Raw genomic sequence first — 20,250 nt, 5'->3', positions numbered from 1 at the left:
TTGGAATCTTCGTGAAAACCAGTGTGCTGTGCCAGGTCTGTCCAAACGGGGCAATTCCCCCAGATGGTTGTTGAGATTTGCAGCAACATGACACACAGCACCAGTCTGCAAACTCGGGCAAAACCACCCGGACACCAGCAGAGGCAGGAGACCCAGGTCTGAGCAAACAAAGAGCTTGACCCTGAGACGGTCTTGAATTCCCAGTGTGCGTCCTTGGCGGGGCCTCAGTGTGGCTTTCTGGGGGCTCCTCCAGTCCAGCAGCCAGCAACACGCCTAGTGCGTTCTGGCTGTGATGTTAGGCCTGGAACCTATGAGTCCCTGAATGTCTGCGGAAGCCAAGGCGGGGTCCCTGAAGAGCTCCGGTGGCAATCGTGAGTTTACGGTGGGCAAACCCACATTTGCCAATGTTCAGTTTCCCTGAGTCCCACCCAGGCCCTTCTAAGCAGCTCATGCATTTGGATACTGTATGTACAGCTAGCTGGAGGCCAGTCCTAAGGTGTAATTTTGTCTTTATAGTATTTTAGATGGCTCTGGATTGCTAGTGGGAACTGTGGAGCCACATCCTCAAAGCAGGAGTAAAGATCAGAACAGAGCCGGTAACTGACACTATCAGAAAGAGCCACAGAAAGATTCGGTCCAGAACTTGGGCTACGAATTTCCAGTCTTGTACCACCTGCAAAAGAGAAAAAGATGCCTTCCTTTCAAGATGCAGGGCAACTGTTCTGAACTCACTTCCAGGGATCGGAAAGGGGTAATACTCAGATGTGCAGGGCTTCGGTTCTCAAAAACGCACGTGTGACTGTGGCCGCTGCACCTCGGGAATGCCGGGAGGACAGCGGGGATCAGGACAGGACGGCAATCCGTAAGGGGGGAGGGGAGACTGGGTCCCTTTGGAGGAAGGGAAGTTGGGGAACAATGGGCAGGACGCTATCAGAACAAGGTCAGAGCACGAACAAGTTGAGAGGTGTGGAGAACAGCGGCTAGTTCTCTTTCGAAGGAAAAGAAATGCTCCATTTCTCTTCTGTGGGGAGTTTGTAAAGATGGAACCTAACAGGAATTCTCAAAGGGGCATAGGTACTGATAGAGAGCCTGAAAGCATTCAGCACACATAGAGCTTTAGGAGTAAAACTCTGGGGGAAAAACACAAAGAAGACACATTGGAATGTTTCAAGTGTCAACCTTAAGTAATGGGATTGTTAATGATTTTAATTTTCTTGTTTATGTTTTTTGTATTTTCCAAATTCCTTACCCTGATAAGGTGTTACTTTTATAATTTTTTAAAAGGCTATTTGAATCTTGGAATTAGAATTTTTAAACACTGTAAAGAAACAACAACAAACAACCCTAAGAAAAGCCAAAATGTCTGTTTTATACCAGCATTTTTCCTAATGCTTTAAAAATGCTTTTCAGTGGATGAAAAGCAGAACAAATAGTGAGAGACGATATACTAGGTAGTGTCTAGGTAAAATAATAGAAGGATATTTCTTTATAAAAATTCTTTCAGCACATGATATGATGAGCACTGGGCCTTATACACAGCTGATGAATTATTGAACACTACATCTGAAACTAATCATGTACTGTGTGTTGGCTAATTGAATTTAAATAAATAAATAAATAAATAAAATAAGAAATTCTTTCATAATTTTGTTTATGGGATCAGGCTCTTGGCACTAATTTTCACTGACTTTAGAGTAAAGTAATTGAATGCTCTAAATTGGCCTATAACTTGTTTTAAGCAGCAGGTACTATCTGAGTCCACCACTATCTTGAGTCTGAAATCCACACTCTCACCACAATTTTTTTTTAATCTATAAGCTAAATAACTATGCCCTTTTCCCTCACCAAAGGAACAGTGTTATATCTGTTGGCACACTATATTTGTATATTAATCCCAAAATCTATTCTGTTCTTTTGTCTATTATTGGATTTTTTTTGTCTTTTATTTTGTCTATTTTGTCTATAGTCTTTGCCTATTATTGGGGTTCTTTGTCTATTATTGGGATCATTTGTCTATTTTAGGATTATATTAATCCCAAAATCTATTCTATTCTTCTGTATATTAATCCCCAAATTCTGTTCCTTTATTTCCAAATACTACAGATGGAAATAACCATCATCGCTCTAAAAATGAGAGATACAAAGCCGCCCTCTTAGCGCAGTAGGCAGCGCATCAGTCTCATAAAAATGAGAGATACATTACCAGAGACCGGGATAACCAACTTAAAATGTAAAATTAAATTATTTTAAATAGAATCATGTCTAATTATAAGGAATGGTGCTTAATTTACACTTGCTTCACTTTTGCTCCTCTGTTTCTGTGAACTGCTTCCTAAAAATCCATACTAAGATTCTTACTGATGTCAGGGCTCGCTTAACATTCTACACATGAAAAGCAGAGAGTTAACAGTGTCACGTTTAAACACTGTGTTGTTGGTTCTTGTGCATTTTGGTGGCCCCGCTGGGATGGACTCACCTGGTTGATGAAATGCTGCTTCTTCACGTGCCTTGAGATGTACCTGATGGAATCAGCCGCTTTTTCCAAGAAAGCAACAAGAACGGTTTCTCCATCACTCACCTGTCTCTGTTTCCTTTTTTCTAGAGTTTTACCTTTCACCACTGGCTGACTTTCGTCTTTATCTGGGAAAGAGTAGCGATCCACGTGGTCCTTCATACAAAGCAATGTAGGAAGTTTTTGCAGAAACAGTCGTTTCACCCAGGGGGCCATGGGGTGGTAAGTGGAAGAGGATCTGTGGTGAACGTTAATCACGAAAACAGTCACAATAATCGACAGGGTCACGAAAATCATAATGAACAACAGGTACTCCCCAATGAGAGGAATGACTTTGGAGGAAGACGGAATTATTTCCTCAATGACCAGGAGGAACACGGTCAGAGAAACCAGCACTGAGGTTGACAGGGACAGCTTTTCCCCTTCGTCGGAAGGGAGATAGAACACGAGCACAGTCAGGAAAGATAGCCCCAGGCAGGGGATGATCAGGAAGAGGGTGTAGAACAGGGGCAGGCGGCGCAGGACGAACGAGTATGTGATGAACGGATAGGAGTAGACGCCGTCTCTCCTGTTGCCCTTCATCCCTTTTGCATGGAGGATCTCCCATTCTCCGTTATCAAAGAAGTCCTTCCTGTCAACATTTTCATTGATCAGAACGAGGTCAACCATGGTTCCATCGTAAGTCCATGACCCGAACTTCATGGAGCAGTTCTGCCTGTCAAATGGGAAAAACGTGACGTCCATGGTGCATGAGCTTTTGTAACTGGCGGGGGGCGTCCAGATGACAGTGCCGTTGGATCTCACGATGACTTTGGTCATGAGGGAGCCTTCGAACCGGCCATCGGCGCTGTGGTAAAAGCGGTTGAACACTGATGAGTTGAGTCTTTGCCCACCCCGCCCTCTACTATTCACATTTATTATCTTCTACCACAGAGTCAAACAATATTTTAGAAAAGAAACGGTTCTCTTCTAACTCAAAGTTGTGCATTTCTCTTAATTATCTTGCCAAAGTCAGGCTTTTCCATCTCTGGTCCTCATCGGACCAGGGTATTTTTCTTTTGGGATACTTACTTTTCAAAGAGAACTATGTCAGGAAGCCAGAGGGATTCTGATGGAACTTTAATTGAACGAATCCCACCGTATTCATCAGGATTCCAGCGTAATTTGTGGTCCGTCCATTCCTGCATCAAATGAGCGTACTGTCATTTCATTCTGAAAATTCAGTGTATTAGACGTCGGAATCTTCAAATTTATATTAATTTACCAAATGCCAGTGTTTTATTTAAAAAGGGAAATCCATCCATTTTAGATCTTATGACCCTATCTGTGGTTCATTACACTTCTCGAGATACAGCTTGAGCTAGCCTGACCTCTCATCTTGCCCAGGCCCACATGGCCGTCCTACCTGGGGTTTCCAAAGTTGCCATATATCTACCTCCCAATGAAGAGTCCTGGCAACAAACACCACTGATTTGTGATCTATTTTTTCAGCTTCTTTTCTTTTTTTCAGCCTATTTTCTCTTAAGAAGCAAAAGAAAAGCAATGATAATTCTAACTCAGTTTATTCTAGAAGAGTTGGTCCAGTAATATTTTCATCTCATGATAATGGGCACAAACAATTTTGAATATCACTCAAGAGTCTTGAGCAAACATCCACCCACTATGTTATTATGAAACATTCAGTACCCACTGACTACTCTTGATGACATTATAACTTTAATCCAATGAAAAAATATTTTCCAAGAATTTCCTTTTAAGTTCTAATCTGAATTTATTTTTTGACCACCCAATTACAGTTTTACATTATATCCCTAATGTTGTTAGCCTCCAGATACCTACAAATTTTTCCTCATAATAGAATGAAATCATTTAGCATGTTTTACAGGAGCTAATGGACCCAGGTTAACAAACCTGACTCCTAATTGATTGGATTATGAAGGTCAAGAGGATGATGTATGGGTGATCCAATTATAGCAGGATGGACTTTCTTAAAAAGATTTGGGTCCAGAATCTTATGAAATCTGACCTGAAAATTAAATTCTTCTATCCTACTGTCCCTCATGTAGACAGCTGAGTAATGATGTAGGATAATATTAAGTGACATTTCAGAAAGTCTGAAGAGTGTGCCCAGTGCAAACCTTCCTGTCATTAAAAAATCAGGAGTCAGCAGATGGGTAACTTCACTAGATGGTGAAGTATTGAAATATGCATGATGCCTGAAAAAGTACGAGACCGTATACCCCAGATATGACATTGTCTATCCTAGACAATATTTGTGAGGCTTAATCCTGGAAAAACAAATTGAAAAGGAAATGGGTCATTAAAAAGCTATGATCTAAAGGATAAAAGACTGCATGCTTATTTATGGAAAAGCACACACATGAAGATGGACAGTTTAAGAGCCCAAACTTATAAAATATTTATCATGTTTACTTGGTACTCACAGGCTTCTCTCCTTTTTCCTCCTCCTCCTCCTCCCATTTTGAAAAGCAAATACATTTTCCTTTCTATGAATAATTTGTCTCCTGCTAAGGAGACTTGTACTACTGGCAGCAGGTCTCAATCTTAGAAACGTGGAAAGGAACTCAGGACAGCACTCTTTGTTTCACTTGCACTCTGTTTACTTTCTAAAAATTGACATACGATACAATTCACTCTTTGCGTATGGTTCTATGCTCAAACATTTGTGTAATCTCTACCACTGTCAAGATACAAGAACAACTCTGTTGCCCAAAAAAGTTTTCCTTATGCTGCTCCTTTGTAATCAACTTCTCCCATCCTCCACCCCCAGGCAACCAGGATCTACTTTCTGATTCTATAATGTTGCCTTTGGTCATATAAATAGAATTGATCATAAGGTAGACAGCCTTTCGATCCTGATTTCTTTTACTTACCATAATGCATCTTAGGTTCTTCTATATTAGTGATTTGTTCATTTTTGTTAGTGTGTAGTTTTCCCTTGTATGAATATACCACAATTTATTTACCCATTCTCCAGGTAGGATGTTTGGATTCTTCTAGTTTTTAATGATTACAAATAAAGCCACTATAAACATTTTGTGCAGCTTTTTAAGTAGAAAGCATTCTTTTCTTCTCTTGGGTTAATACCCAGGAGTGGGATGGCTGGGACATATCCTAAGTGTATATTCAACTTTATATGAAACTGCGTCCCTGAGCAGCTGTCTCATTTTGCATTCCCACTAACAACGTACGAGACTTTCGGTTCTTTGGCACCTTCTCCAGTACTTGGTATTGTCTCCTTTTTTTACTTTGGTTAGAAGAGTTGTGAAATGGTATCTCGGTTTCCAATATGCATTTTCCTAATGACTAATGGTGTTGAGCATTTCTTCATGTACTTTTTTGCCACCCGTATATCTTATTTGGTGAAGTGGCTGTTAAATCTTTTGCATGTTTTTTTAATCATGCTGTTTGTTTTATTACTGAGTTTTTAGACTTCTTTATATATCCTGGATAAAAGCCCCTCATCAAATATTTGAGTTTCAAATAGCTTCCCACAGTCTGTAGTTTCTTAATTCTCTAATCAGTGTCTTTCACAAGATAGAAGTTCTACACTTGGATGAAGTTTATTTTACCAATTTTATCTCTTATGAATTATGTCATATCTAAGAAATATTTACCAAACTTGAGGTCACAGAGATTTTTCTTCCATGTTTTCTTCTAGAGATTTTATAGTTTTGGGTTGTACATTTAGATCTAAAATCCATTTTGAGTTAATTTTTTAATTATGGTGTGAATGAGGTTTTTGGTTTTTTTCGCATATGGATGGCCAATCGTTCCTGTACCTTTTGTTGAAAAGACTAAACATTCTCCATTGGATTACCTATACACGTTTGTCAAAAATCAACTAACCGTAAACCGTGTGGGTCTATTTATGGGCTCTTTGTTCTGTCTCGTTAATCTGTGTCCCTCCTTTCCCCAGTACCACACTTTTTAACCATCACTTTCCAGTAAGTTTTGAAATTCTGTAGTGTGAGTCCTCCAACTCTATCCCCCCTTTTCAAATCATTTTGGCTATTCTCGTTTCTTTGCTTTTCTCCATAAAATTTTAAATCAGTTTGTTGCTATCTACAAGAAAAATCCTTCTGATTGGGGAGCGCTGACATCATAATATTGAGATTTCTGACCTAGGAAAATCATTTCTCACTCCATGTGTTTAGGTCTTCTTTGATGTTTTTAATCAGTGTTTTGTAGTTTCAGCTTATTAGACCCTGTACATATTCAGTTAGATTTACACCTAAGTATTTCATGTTTTTTTGATGTTATTGTAAATGGTACTTTGACATCAAGGGAAAAAATCCAATTGTTCATTGCTAGAATATAAACAAACAATTGATTTTTGTATGTTGACCTTGTATGTATCCTGTGACCTTGTTTAAGCTCATTTAATTTTAGAAGTTTTTTGGTAGATTTTCTACATCAACAATTACATCATTTACAAATAGAAAACTCTATTTCTTTTTTTCCAATCTGAATGCCTTTTATTGTGTTTTCCTTGTGTTAAATCACTGGCTAGGACCTTCAGTATGACATTAAATAGGAGTGGGAGAGTAGATATGTTCGCATTGTTCTTGATTTTGGGTGGGAAGCATTTAGTTATTCACCATTAAGTATTACATTAGCTGTTGGTCTTCTTAAATGCCTTTTATTTGATTAAGGAAGATTCTTCCTATTTCTAGTTTGCTGAGATTTTTTTTTTTTTTTACAGATTTACTTATTTGAGAGTGAAAGAGAGAGAGTGTGAGTGAGGAAAGGGGGAATGGGAGAGGGAGAAGGAGAGAATCCCAAGCAGACTCCCAGCCCAGTGTAGAGCCCTACACTGGGCTGGATCCCACAACCCTGAGATAACGATGTGAGCCAAAATCAAGAGTTGGACACTCAACAACTGAGCTACCCAGGAGCCCTAATATATTTTTTTTTCTTAATCACAAACAGATCCTCATTAAATAAAAAGCTTTCCAGCTTCTATAGAGATAATTACAAGATTATTCTTTAGTCTCTTAATGAAATGAGTTATATTGATTGATTTTCTTTTCCTTTTCCTTTTTTTTTCCCCCTTAAGTAGGCTGTACACCCATCATGGGGCTCAAACTCAAGACCACAAGGTCAAGAGTCACATGCTTAACCGACTGAGCCAGCCAGGTGCCCCTATATTGATTGATTTTCAGATGTTGAATCACCCTTGCATTCTTGGGATCCACCCCACATAGTCTTAAGGTATCACAGTTTTATATAATACTTCTTATTGTTATATAAGAAAAAAAATAGGTAGACCACTGCCTTATAAAGAATAAGGATGCCCTGGCAAAGAGGGTGTCGCTCTAACTGTTTTCCTGATGTTTGAATTCAAATAAAAATACAGTGAGGTTTCCTTGAGAAAAGACAAAGTCAGTGAAATAGGTGGCAGGCACCTTTGTGTTTTTGCTACTAAAGCATTGTTAAAACAACATTTGTTTGTAGATGTAAAAACTACATTCCAATAATTCACCAAATATCTAACACAAATTTGGGCTAATTACAAGAGAGGAAAGGAACACATACATTGCCCTCTTAGCAGTGGGACTTCTTTTCTTTGGGACTGTTTCTATGATTTTTCAGTACAACTGTAGCATACATTAAAAACCTATTTTGTGGCTGTGCTGATAATAGAATAAAAATGGCAAAGTAGAAAAGTTACCAAGTGCCGATGATGTGCCAGGCATTGACCTAAGTGCTTTTATATTTATTAATGCTGATTTCTTCAATAACCTACAAATGACCTATTAATAGTGCTATATTAGATGAGGGACCTGTGGCTCGGAGGGTTCAAGTGACTTGTCCCAGGCCACACAGCTGGTGAGTAGAGAAAATAGGATCAAGTCTGTTGTATATGACTGGGTATGCTGGGCATCATAAGTCCAGGAAGTGCCTTCCACATTGACTAGGACATGAAGGGCACCCCCTGGAGGTGTGCCATGGTTCATCAAAAGCCATATCCTGTACTCTTTTCCCTCTTTCCATGCTACCTTATGGTGGAAAAATTTGTGACTTAAAATTCTTCATAATGTCAATGGTTTATTGAAGCTTTCGGTGGCTCCACTCTCAAGGATGTTTCCAGTGTTGAGCATTGTAAGGCTTATTAACTTTGTACTCAGGCTAAAACAGTAGCTTATTCCATCTTTTCCTCTGTTAAAAAAAAGAATATGAAGATAATAACAACAGAAAATCTGTTTGGCCTTAATGGTAAAATATCGGTCCAAAGGTGAAGGAATTATGCAAATAGACATGTTATACTGTGTCCAAGTTCATGGACAACCAAGGGGAGAGAAATTACAAGAGGAAGATGAACTGTTAATGACAGGAGACTTCAGCTGACCTCCACTTAGGCAAGACTTCATTTGAGAAGAAAGTGGCATGTCAAGAGCTCTTTATAGAAAGAGGAGAAAAATGAATTCAGAAATAAAGTGGATGTATGTTGCCTGCTGCCTCAAGTTCACCTGCCTTGCTGCTGGAAGAGCACCCCAGTTTCCTCTTGGGGAACTACCTCACTGCACTATCACTCACCAGATGTGGGTGGATCTAACTCTTCCTTCTGCCCCAGAAAAGGGGCTGTACCTCACACCTGCCCACTGTGATCTTCAGAGATGGCAGGTGACCAAATGGGAAACAAAAAAGTGGGATAGCATGAATCTTCTGGAACCACTGTAAAAGAGGCTGGCCATTCTCTCTCTTGCTGAGCTTGAACACAGGTAGCACTTTGAGGCTGAAGCTGATACAGCCACCTTGTTGCCACTAGAGGAGGGCTGAGATGAGATTGGGGTCACCCAGAGGACGAGGAGCCCAGAGACATGCAGAGGGAACACCATTCCTGAGAATAGTGCCTGAGCCCCTGGATCAAGCTGCGTGTAATGCTGGCCTTGTCAATGTACTTTCCAGGATGTGAAAGCCAATACATTCTATTTTTGCTGAAGCCAGTCTGGGTTGCATTCTCTGTCATGTGCAACTAAAAAGTTCTCAGCTGATCCTGGGAGAATCTGAGTAGCTCTCGAGCAAGCAGTGGGCTGCCAGAAGGCAGGTGGTGAGCCCCAGGTGCAGACACAGACTTGAGCAGATTGGCTGGAACTGCATGCTTATGAACTGGCTTGTCTTGAATGGACATTGGTGAGCTCAGCCACGGAGTCCAATCTTATACTTCCTCCATTTGGAATGTGAAGATTGCTGCAAACAAAATTGCCTGCTTCTTGGATGCAGTGTCCTCTCCACTCCAGGCACAGCTGTCTTTTCCCATGCCTGGTTCCACCCTGTAGGGAGGGTGGATAGCTACAATGCTGGGGCCCCTGCCTTCTTGCAAATCCCAGCAAACACATACCTGGTTTACAAGATGTTCTAAGGGAACTAGGGCAAGCCCTGGGGTGTGGGACTTTTGGGTCAGAAAGGTTTGCCTTGCTCACCAGACCTCTAACTGCAGAATGAACAGCTGTTGCCAGAGAGAACAGAGCAGTGGTGTTTTATTGGGCTCACGGTCTGGGGCGGCGGGGGGAATGATGCATTCCACAAGTATGCAAGGCACGTGCTCACACGGAGCATACCACTGCTGCTCTGTACTCCTGGCCTGAGGCCAACTCAGATAATGAGAAACAAATGAGCACACCTAGTAGTCATTGCTCTGAGGAGGGTGCCATTTGGATATAATGGCAGGGAACATTAGGGTGGACAGGGAAGGTAGTTCTGAGAAGACGACCTTCAGAAGCTGAGCCCTGAAAGGTAAGGAGGGGCAGTGAGTGGCAGTGTGAGGCAGGGAGAAGGAAGGGGGCTTGGGAAGGTGCTGGGGCAGAAATGAGTGAACATGAAGGAGGGGTGCATTGAATCCTCAAGGAGGACATAAAGAGATCTACAGTGATTTAGGTTTCTTTTTTTTTTTTTTAAAGATTTGATTCATTTATATGTCAGAGAGAGAGAGAGAGAGAGAACAAGCAGAGGGAAGCAGCAGGTGAGGGAGAAGCAGACTCTCCACTGAGCAAGGAGCCCAATGCTGGGCTTGATCCCAGGACCCCAGTATCATGACCTGAGCCGAAGAGAGACACTTAACCACCTGAGCCACCCAGGTATCCCCTAGGTTTCATCCCAGGCCAGTAAAGAGAAAGGGGCTAAGTGGGGCTTTGGTCAATGCTGTTGACTTTGGAGTACCTAGAACAGCAAGTGTACTGAATTAGAGTCAGAAGCCCTGAGTTCTACACCTGTATGGTCCTCCACCAACTGTACTCCTTTCTGAGGTGTCCTTTCAACCAGACCTGGGGAATCAGAGATTCTCCCTGCCACATCCGTCTAGAGGGGTTCTTTGAATTTCTACCAACATACACATCCATCATGATGCAGACAGAGACCCATGTCCCACGACCACAACACGTGCTAGGTGAGAGTGTCAGGGTGAGGGTTCAGAGCCCCCATCCTCTGTCTTGGCTAAAGAGCTCTGAGACCTTCTGGTTACTTCCTGTTCTCTTTGAAAGCCTGGGGGCATCTGGAGACTAATCTCCTGTCTCTCCCTTCTTCAAGTAAGAAATTACAAATAATACCCTGTGTTCATATAGCATGTTCCAGCCAAGATTGTCAAAGCTGTTTACAAACATCAGCTCTATCATGAAGCAGTTCCCGGGTGGAGAGCTGTGTCATTGCAGGAAATAGGAGAGCACAGGCTACGTCACGGGCCAAAGAGCAAAGTTAATCTTTGACTGAGAAAAAGAAGGGGAAATAGGTTTCTTAATTCTGAAAAGTGCAATTTCAAATCCATATCATACACATTCTCTTAAATTTTTTTCTTACATACATTATCCGAAATATCACTCATAGATGTCTAGCTATTATCCAGAACCAATTTCACTTAAACTGAAATCAAAGACTTTTCACTGAAAAAAAAAAACCACAAAAAAAATTCTCCTACTTATTCTTAGTTTAATACTAAGACCAAAAGATGGTAAGGAACAAGTAGTGCCTTGATTTGTAGCCTCTGGGACATCCCTGGGATCTTCAGTTATCTAAAAATCAAGTGTGAAAATCTTTTTTTTTTTTTTTTAAGATTTGATTTATTTATTTGAGAGAGAGAACGAGAAAGAAAGCACTAGAGTGCGGGGAGGGATGGAGAGGGGAAAGGAAGGAGCAGACTCCTTGCTGAGTAGGCAGTCCGATGTGCAGCTCCATCCTAGGACCTTGTGGTCATGACCTGAGCCAAAGGCAGACACTTAACTGACTGAGCCACCCAGGTGCCATCAAGTGTGAAATTCTTTAAACAAGTTAATGTTGGTTCATTTTAATCTTAAAGACAACAACATGCCATATTAAGTATCTCATATTCACATTATAACTATAAGTGGTCAGGGCCAGGAAATGAGATTTGTCAATAAGGATGAAAAAGCCTCCAAAGGCGGCAGCAGGAAATGACATTTATTGAGTCCCCACTACACACCAGATAATATACCAGTCGCATTCACACACATGATCGCATTTTACCTCCTAACAACACCGTGAGCTAGGCATCATCTCTCTTTTATAGATGAAGAGACTGAGGGTCTGAAAGGCAAAATGACTTGCCCAGATTTACATAGCAGGATTTCGGATTCCTAACTCCTAATTCCTCCTCAACTCTCACTCAGGGTGCACCAAACCGGCCTCCTTTGCTAAAGTCTGAGTGAGGCTGGGAGAAGAAAGGAAACTAAGATGCTGAGTAAAGGGCAGAGATACAGGTTGTAGAAGGTAATTAGACTTGAGCGAAGATCCCCCTGACCTTAAGAGCAAGGCCTAGCCTTCCATGGCAGGTTTGTTTCTGATTTCTCCTTCGAGACCAGCTCCAGGGGTCTAGCCTCTGAGGCCTGCATATGTTTGCTGAACTTTTGGTTGGTGTAAAAGGGGAACCAGCTGTTGGAGAAACAAGGCTACTTTGAGATGCTGGCCTTGGCAGACATTCAGGCAGCTTTCTTTTCCTTGGGGAAAATGAAGGGTGTAGGACAACAAAGTGCTCTCAGCTACAATGAAGTGGGATTGCTCAGAATCTTACTGTCTTATTGGTGTTAACACCTGACGGTGCCTAGCCCAGCGTCTTACACACAGTAAGTGTGTATAGTAGGTGCATAGTGCATATGCATAGTGCATAGTAGGTGCTCAGTAAATTCTGGTGAGTGAGTAATTTTGACATCTGTTGTCTTAGAAATTGCTCACATGATAGCCTCTAGGCCAGGGGTTCAACCCTTTATCATCAAAGAAAGGGTGGTTTCATATCCCATTTTCCTTTAAGGTGTTTGCGATGCAGTTTTCCTAACCTTGAACGTGATGGAGCAGAATCTGAGCAGTGAGGCACTAAGTACTTTCTCATGTAGTTTTAGTGAGTCAGTGTTAATGATCTATTTATGATTTATGGGGTTTTGATTACTCTCTGGAAGTAGGAAAGAGGAAGACCAATGAGTTTCCAAAATAAGATCAATAAAATAAAAATAGCTCCACAGAGAGGACTTTCTCAGGATGTCACTAAATTTGTGCTAGATAAAGCTCTTTGGTTAAGAGGATGGAGGAAGAACGTCTAAATATACCAGAGAAGAACTATGGAAATAGAGGATAAGACAGAAGAATTGCATTAAAAAAAACCAACCGAGCATCTCAGTTGCGGAAACTGCGTGGAACACGTTTTTGTTCCAATACGAAGAGTTTTATTCTCTCTGTGATGTGAATCAGGGAGCATTTTACAGTGTCTGGGTGGGAAATGAGAAAAGAACAGGGGTTTGTTGTTTTGGTCTTTGCTCTGACTGAGGCATACAGGGGTGGCTGGGAAGAGTTCCCTGTAGGTCTGTTCTGGCATGAGAGTTTTGGAAAGTTAAGCGATTGGGAAGGGCATACAGGGGTTCACAACTTCTCTTCCTTTTTGGCTTGTGGAACCTCTACTGATCCTGTAAGACCTAACTTATATATCTCCTCCCTTGGGAGCTTTCCCTGATTTTCTCTCTTTCTCGCTGTCATTTTTGTAATGACCCAGTACTTACGTAGATTTTCCTTAGGGTGTTTATGATATTGCAGTCATTATTCTTTACACAAGTTCCGCTGTGTCCTCTCCTTGAAGGCAGGGCTGTATCTTACTCTTCATATACCTGGGATCTAGCAGAGTGGCTGACACTTAGTAGGTTCTCAATAAACCTTGTGGAATGAATGGAAGAGGGAGTAATCCTTACTTCATTCCCTCCTAAATGCCTTTCTAGACCAGATGTCGCAGAGGTTGAGGCACCAAAACCTTAGAAGACAGGGACTAGGGGTGCCTGGGTGGCTCAGTTGTTGGGCGTCTGCCTTCAGCTCCGGTCATGATGCCAGGGTCATGCGATCGAGCCCCGCATCAGGCTCTCTGCTCAGTGGGAGGACTGCTTCTCCCTCTCCCGCTGCCCTTGCTTGCGCTCCCTCTCTTGCTGTCTCTCTCTCTCTGTGTTAAATAAATAAATGAAAAAAATCTTAAAAAAGAAAAAAAGAAGAAGACAAGGACTAGGAAGGAGCTAGTCTCCACAGGGAAAGCACTGAGCGGAGCACTGGACATCTTCCATCCACGCCCTTGTGCGAGGCAAGGGAAGGATTTCTTCATGTGAGCCCGACTTCACTTAAGCGCTCAACCTTGGACAAGTCACTCCAGTTCTCCAATGCTCAGTGTTCTCATCTGCAAAGTGGGAAGCCTAATAGGACCTACCTCATAGGGTGGTTATGAGAATGAACTGAGTTTATTCCTATGACACATCCAAGCAGGGCGACTTAACGCTTAGGACGTGCTCAATAATCCTTAGGTATTATCATTAGCTACTCTAAAACTGAGATCTGTATAACACACACATTTTTTTTTAAGATTTTATTTATTTCCCCTCTCTCTCTGCCTGTCTGTCTGCCTACTTGTGATCCCTTTCTGTCAAATAAATAAATAAAATCTTAAAAAAAAAAAAAGAAGTCACGGGGATGAAAAATACAGCATAGGGCGTGTGTCAATGGTATTGTAATAGCGCGTACAGTGACAGATGGGAGCAACACTTGTGTGAGTACAGCATAAGGTCACTATGTTGTACACCTGAAACTAATGTTACATTGTGTACCAACTATAATTTAATGAAAAAAAATCTGTTATCCTCATTACTTCCAGAAAATGGGACCCTGAGTTATCAGGCTGGCTTTTCCAAGCATCAGCTTGCCCCATTCCTATGGATTTCTCTTGCTCTGTGTTGGGTACTGGAGACGCTTAGGTTGTGACCCTGTCTTGACCTGGAGGCTTTCATCAGGCCACTGGGATTCTTGTGGCACAGCTTTGCTAGAAGTCACTTCCACAGTTGTAGTTAAGGTCTGAGGAGCCGTGGCTTCTTGTTCGCTTCTACTGAAGTGACCTCGTGTTTTCAAAATCTCAGGCAAAGTGAAAAGTACCAGTTTTGAAGGCCAAGAGTCCCTGGATTGCTGTTTTATGTGACAGGTTAGTAGAAGCTTAATCTCAAGGAGCAGTTGGAGAAGGACTCGTGTGTGAAGCAGTGAGAGGTTTTTTGTCTGTTCTATTTTGTTAACGTCCTAAACCCATTTGCACTCTAAAAGTTTTTATCCTCTCTCCTGCAAACTCAAATACAGCACTTCTTACTAATTTTTATTAACTCAAAATATTTCTGAATTCCACAGCCTCTAAGCTACATCATTGAGAAAGGAGATGGGTATATAGAAAAATATGTTTATTTGAATTATATTTTTCTATCTGTATTACCAGCTTACTCTTTTCTCCTAGACATCTTTATTTGCAAGTAAAATAAAGATCCATTTTATAACTTGCTAAGATATCTACCAATTAAAGAATCAGCGGAATAGAGAGTAGTAAAGATGATAATAATTCTTTAACTCTGACCAAAGTTTTTGGGTGGGAGAAATATGACATAAAGGAAGCCCAGGGAATCTCCCTACAGTCTCAGTCCTCTGCTCCTATACCCTTAGCAGAATGGAACAATGTCTCCTGAACCTGAAGGTAATTAACTTATTTCAATATAAATGAACAAAAATAGAGTGTATGTATGTTAAAATTCAGTGAGATATTTAAGATTCCTCACCAGGAAGATTTTAAGTCTATCAGAGGTTAGGCAATAACTTGGACCTTCAGGGGAAAAACCAACAAACCAACCAACAAACAAACAAACAAACAAGTAATTGCTGACAACAGCAACAACAAGCAAAAATAAACAATGAGACCAAACTTTTCGCCTCCTATCAAAGAAGTGTCAATATTTTCTCCTTTCGATTACCTATGCAAAATTGGGCTTTGAAGGGTAGTTATTTCCTGATCACTGTAGGATGAGCTCCTCCGAGCGGATGCTTCTAGTTTTAGGAAACAGGGCCCGGTTTCAAAATGCCTTTTTCGTTATATGGGGAAAACATATCGTCATTTTGTTTGTCTTCACTTTGTTCTGAAACGGATGGTGAGAGGCCTTCTGCCCTCCCTGTTTCTCTTTCTAGGGAGCCATGGGAAATATTCCTCCCACCGAGAACCAGTAAGGATAAGGGAGAATTTAAGATCGCTGATTGCCTGTTCCAGATGTGGTACTTTAAAGAGGGGGACAGTTGCAATCTGGAGCTTCCCCCCCCCCTTTCTCCAGGTAGCCAGGGAGCAGGGCCGAGGCCTCGGTGTCAGAGAGTCCCCTCCAGGCAGGTCTCTGAGCTTCTAGCACCTGCTCTCCAACTCCGGCAAAAGAAAATTAAGTAATGGACCCTTCCCAGCCATTCCCAAATATCTCCCCGAGGAACCCAATATGCTCTGTAAAATAGTTTTTCAAATGGGTGTCTTTCTAAATAGAAAAGCATGGAAATAGGTTAGCAGATATAATGCTCGGACTGACAGTTACCTGTTTGAGCCACACATTTGTTGTCATCAGCTGATTCTTTTCATCCTAAGAAAGTGACAATTAGGAAGATGTAAATTCAAGTAAAGGAAGTTGTCTTTTAGATTTTTTTCTTTTGTCAGAAAGACCTCTCTGATGCATACATTTGAGGTATTCAAAGTATAAATGATTCTCATCTGAAACAGTTAAACGGCCTCGGATCCTAAAATATTATGCACATTTTCCTTAAAATAAAAAAATAATAATTAAAGCAAGTAGTAGTTCATTGTGGTGATATTTATCTAAAATTGCATAACCCAGAAAGCATGGTAAGGTGGCAAAGCAGAATGAATATGAACTAAATCAGAGATTGGATTTGCGTGATTTTCTAGAAGGAATCCTTGGGCATCGAATCAGCTGGGGTGGGTGAGTGTGTGAGTGGTGGGACAGGGGATTGGGGCAAGATGGGTTATTCTGGAACTCTGGGGACCACAGCAGGATGACTTTGCAGTCATGGGCTTGTTAAAGTTCACTGATTTCCCAGGATGCCAATCATGGCAGAAGTGGGAAACAGGAACACTTTGAGTGGAGAATGTTAAGGTATGGGTGGGGCAGGGGAAAATGCAGGGTCCTGAGGGGATTCAGGAAGGTGATGAACTCACTGGGCACTTACTCGGGTGCCAGCATCATCCGTCTTCTCTCCTTGCCGGCACCCTCCCATACCCCTCATGCAGTCCAGGTGACACCGACTTGGCCTGGGGAAAAATGATGAGCTCTGGGCTCGGTTCTGCCTTCTCTCCTGCCCCTCGCTTTTCCCTGGGTGCTTGTTCTGGTGCTCAGCCAACCCGCCAGGGAGAGTGCCTGTCCCAGCAACCACATCCACCCCCCCAGCAAAAGGTTCCACACGAATAGTGCTGCCATGAAAATTTACTCCATGACACTTCTCATTCCTTCCTTGGGTCATTTCACTGGCCTCTTGGGGCAGATTTTCTCTCACAGGAAGCTATTTTTAAAATGGAAATGGCAGCCATGGGGAAAGAAACCAAAATGAAATCTTAGACTCACAAACAGGTTAAGGAATGCATGTTCTTTTCAGCTTCGTGCCAAGGACTACTCACCACATCTACGAGCTGAGATATTTTCAATCCGAAGTATACTTTTATGGTGTCATTAGAATTTAATACAGGGCGCACCCATTTCTGATAACCTTGGAATAAGTGTCTGAGGAGGGCATCTTCACTTTCCGCGATTGACCGGAATCCTGCGGCGGCTGTAAGAATCATGAGGGAAACCCGAATTAATGGGAAAGTCATAATGGCTGGCTTAGCAACCCACAGCCGGAATGAACAGCTTTGAGTGAACAGGGGTTCTCGAACCATTCTCCATGCCCACAACACAGGGCTGAAAGTTGACTCTATGCTTTACCCAGAATGTGGCTCTCTCACAGGGTTTTCCCATCGTGAGGTGAGCACCTTCACCACCAAAGAATCACTTAGAGCCACCCACTTACCCTCTACCTCACATCTCAATTGAGATGCCACCTCCTCACAGACATGGTCTCTGCCCATGTGTGATTGTCCACCACTGCACCCTCTTTGGCTCCCTCATGTCCCTTGCCACAATGTGTTGTGAATTTGTCATTGTCTGTCCTTCCCTTGAGCTCCATGATGGCAGGCACAGTATCCATTTTACTTGATGATGTTTATTCAGCACCTGGAGCAGTGCCTGCCCACAGCACATACCCATGTTATATCTATTTAATGAATGAACCAATGAAAGGAATACGTTGGAGCCAATTTCCACGCATTTGGCACATATCCATGGAATACCTACCACATCCCATGTGTTATTTGTTCCCTTGCCATCTTCCTGAGATGTCTTCCCTTACAAAGACCTTCCCTGGCCAACGACCAGGTTCTAACACTCTTTATACCTCCACGTCTGAGGGCCTAAGAAACACCCTAGTTTCAAGATTTGACCCACAGGTTAAATAAAGAGTCTAGGGTCTAGAGATAAGTTTTGTATCTTTCCAGTGTTATCCTATCAAATTTAAAGCAAGGAAGCTTTGTGGTTGTCGTTTTGAATATAGCCCCTCTTGTACATTCAGCACCCTATTAATCTCCTAAACAACCCATTCTGCACTGTGTGGTTTACCAAAGAGAATTTTTTTCCCACTGAGAGACACATGATGGACAGTGATCCCATGCAAGACACACCCTGAAGTTTCCCTGATCAAAATGTAAAGATTATTAGTAGGAAGAAGAGCGAACATCCCCTGTATGTGCATAGACCTTCAATTGCTCAGGGAGTAGCAATTAAAAACCCACTCTTTCGGGGCACTTGGGTAGCTCAGTTGGTTAACCAGCTGTCTTCTGCTCAGGTCATGATCCCTGGGTCCTGGGATCGAGCCCCGCATTGGAATGCTTCCTGCTCAGTGGGGGCCCTGCTTCTCCCTCTACCTCTGCCTGCTGCTCTGCCTACTTGTGGCCCCTCTCTCTATCTCTCTGTCAAATATATAATAAAATCTTTTTTTAAAAAATCCACTCTTTTTAGATGGAAGTTTAATTAATGTGCAGTTTCAGGTGTAAAAATAATGACTCAACAATTCTATACATGACTCAGGGTTCACCACCATAGGTGAAGTCATCATCTGTCACCAAACAACATTATTACCACCTTACTGACTATATTCCCTATGCCATATTTTTCAACTCTCTGACCTTTTTATTCTGCCATTGGAAGTCTGTCCCTCCAGTTACAAAATAATGAATTGAAACCCACTCTTAATGCTATAAAGCGTATTAAAGTGCAAAGACATAGAGAGAGATGGAGAGAGCTGTAACTTACGTTTGTGCTTAGTTATTTAAAAAGCCAGCTGTTCTGAGACATTGTAACTTGAGCTGTTCTCAGCGAGCAGAGCTCCGCTAAGGAGCAGGTCAGCTGGGTGGCCGCCAGGACAGCATTCCATAAACTCCCTAAAACCTTACTGGAAGTGAAGAGGGTGGGAGTTGACATTCCCTGAAGCCTTCTGAGGGACGGGATATACTTCATGAATTTCCCTCCCCCACATCTGTCTTCACTTCTTTCAAAATCCTTCGCAACTCTGATTATTTCCCACCATCCCCATTGGTCCCACCCAAGTCACAGGGTCATCTCTCGGATTCATGCGTTGCTTCCTCATCGCTTCTGCTTGTGCCCCCTTCACATCCGATTTTCTGCTTAGCTCCAGAGCCGTCTCTTACAAGCAGAAGAGGACTATTTCAGTTCCTGCTCAAACCCTCCAAATGGCTTCCCATCAAACCCAGTAGAGAAACGGATGGGCGGCTCAGTCGGTTAAGCGTCTACCTTCAGCTCAAGTCATGACCCCAGGGTCCTGGGATAGAGCCCCATGTCGGGCTCCCTGCTCAGTGGGGAGTCTGCTTCTCTCTCTTCCCTCTGCCTGCTGCTCCCCCTGCTTGTGCTTGCTGTCTCTCTCTCTCTCTGACAAATAAATAAAATCTTTTAAAAAAAAAATGTACATCCCTTAATTTAAAGATACTTAAAAAAACAACAACAAAAAAACAAACCTAGAAGAGATATCTCATGTTCTTACTGCTGTTTCTCAGGCTGTGTATGGCCCCTACCCTCTCCCACTCCTCCCTCAGCCCTCCTCCCCAGGGTTTCAGGCCCAACTGCTCTTTCCGGAACATGCCCGTGTACTTCTGTTTGGGGCAGTCTCTTGCCCTGTACAGACCCCATAACCCCATGCTCATTCCTTCATTTTATCCTATTTTTGCTCACATGTCATCTCCTTGAAGAGGTCATTCTGGGTTATGAAATCTAAACATCCCTCCTCATACCTTATCCCCTTCACAGTACTTTATCTTGCTTTGGAGCACGTGGACATAT

The 20,250-nt window shown here is 42.2% G+C and overlaps 1 protein-coding gene across 1 annotated transcript; it reads right to left on the bottom strand.

Moving 5' to 3' along the window:
* Positions 1-423: 423 nt before the first annotated feature.
* CHRNB3 (cholinergic receptor nicotinic beta 3 subunit) lies at positions 424-18,227 on the bottom strand. The gene is made up of 6 exons (XM_032838019.1): positions 18,196-18,227; positions 17,481-17,632; positions 16,387-16,431; positions 3,584-3,693; positions 2,477-3,359; positions 424-673 (listed from the first exon to the last, which is right to left on the bottom strand). The coding sequence occupies exons 1-6, from the start codon at positions 18,203-18,205 to the stop codon at positions 539-541; spliced, it is 1,335 nt and encodes a 444-aa protein (XP_032693910.1). The 5' UTR covers positions 18,206-18,227; the 3' UTR covers positions 424-538.
* Positions 18,228-20,250: the final 2,023 nt, after the last annotated feature.

This window comes from Lontra canadensis, unplaced genomic scaffold, assembly GCF_010015895.1.
Source record: "Lontra canadensis isolate GAN:19392208 unplaced genomic scaffold, GSC_riverotter_1.0 scaffold101, whole genome shotgun sequence".
Taxonomy (NCBI): domain Eukaryota; kingdom Metazoa; phylum Chordata; class Mammalia; order Carnivora; family Mustelidae; genus Lontra; species Lontra canadensis.
The sequence above is the reverse complement of the archived record's forward strand: the minus strand, read 5'-3'. Positions and strand labels throughout refer to the sequence as shown.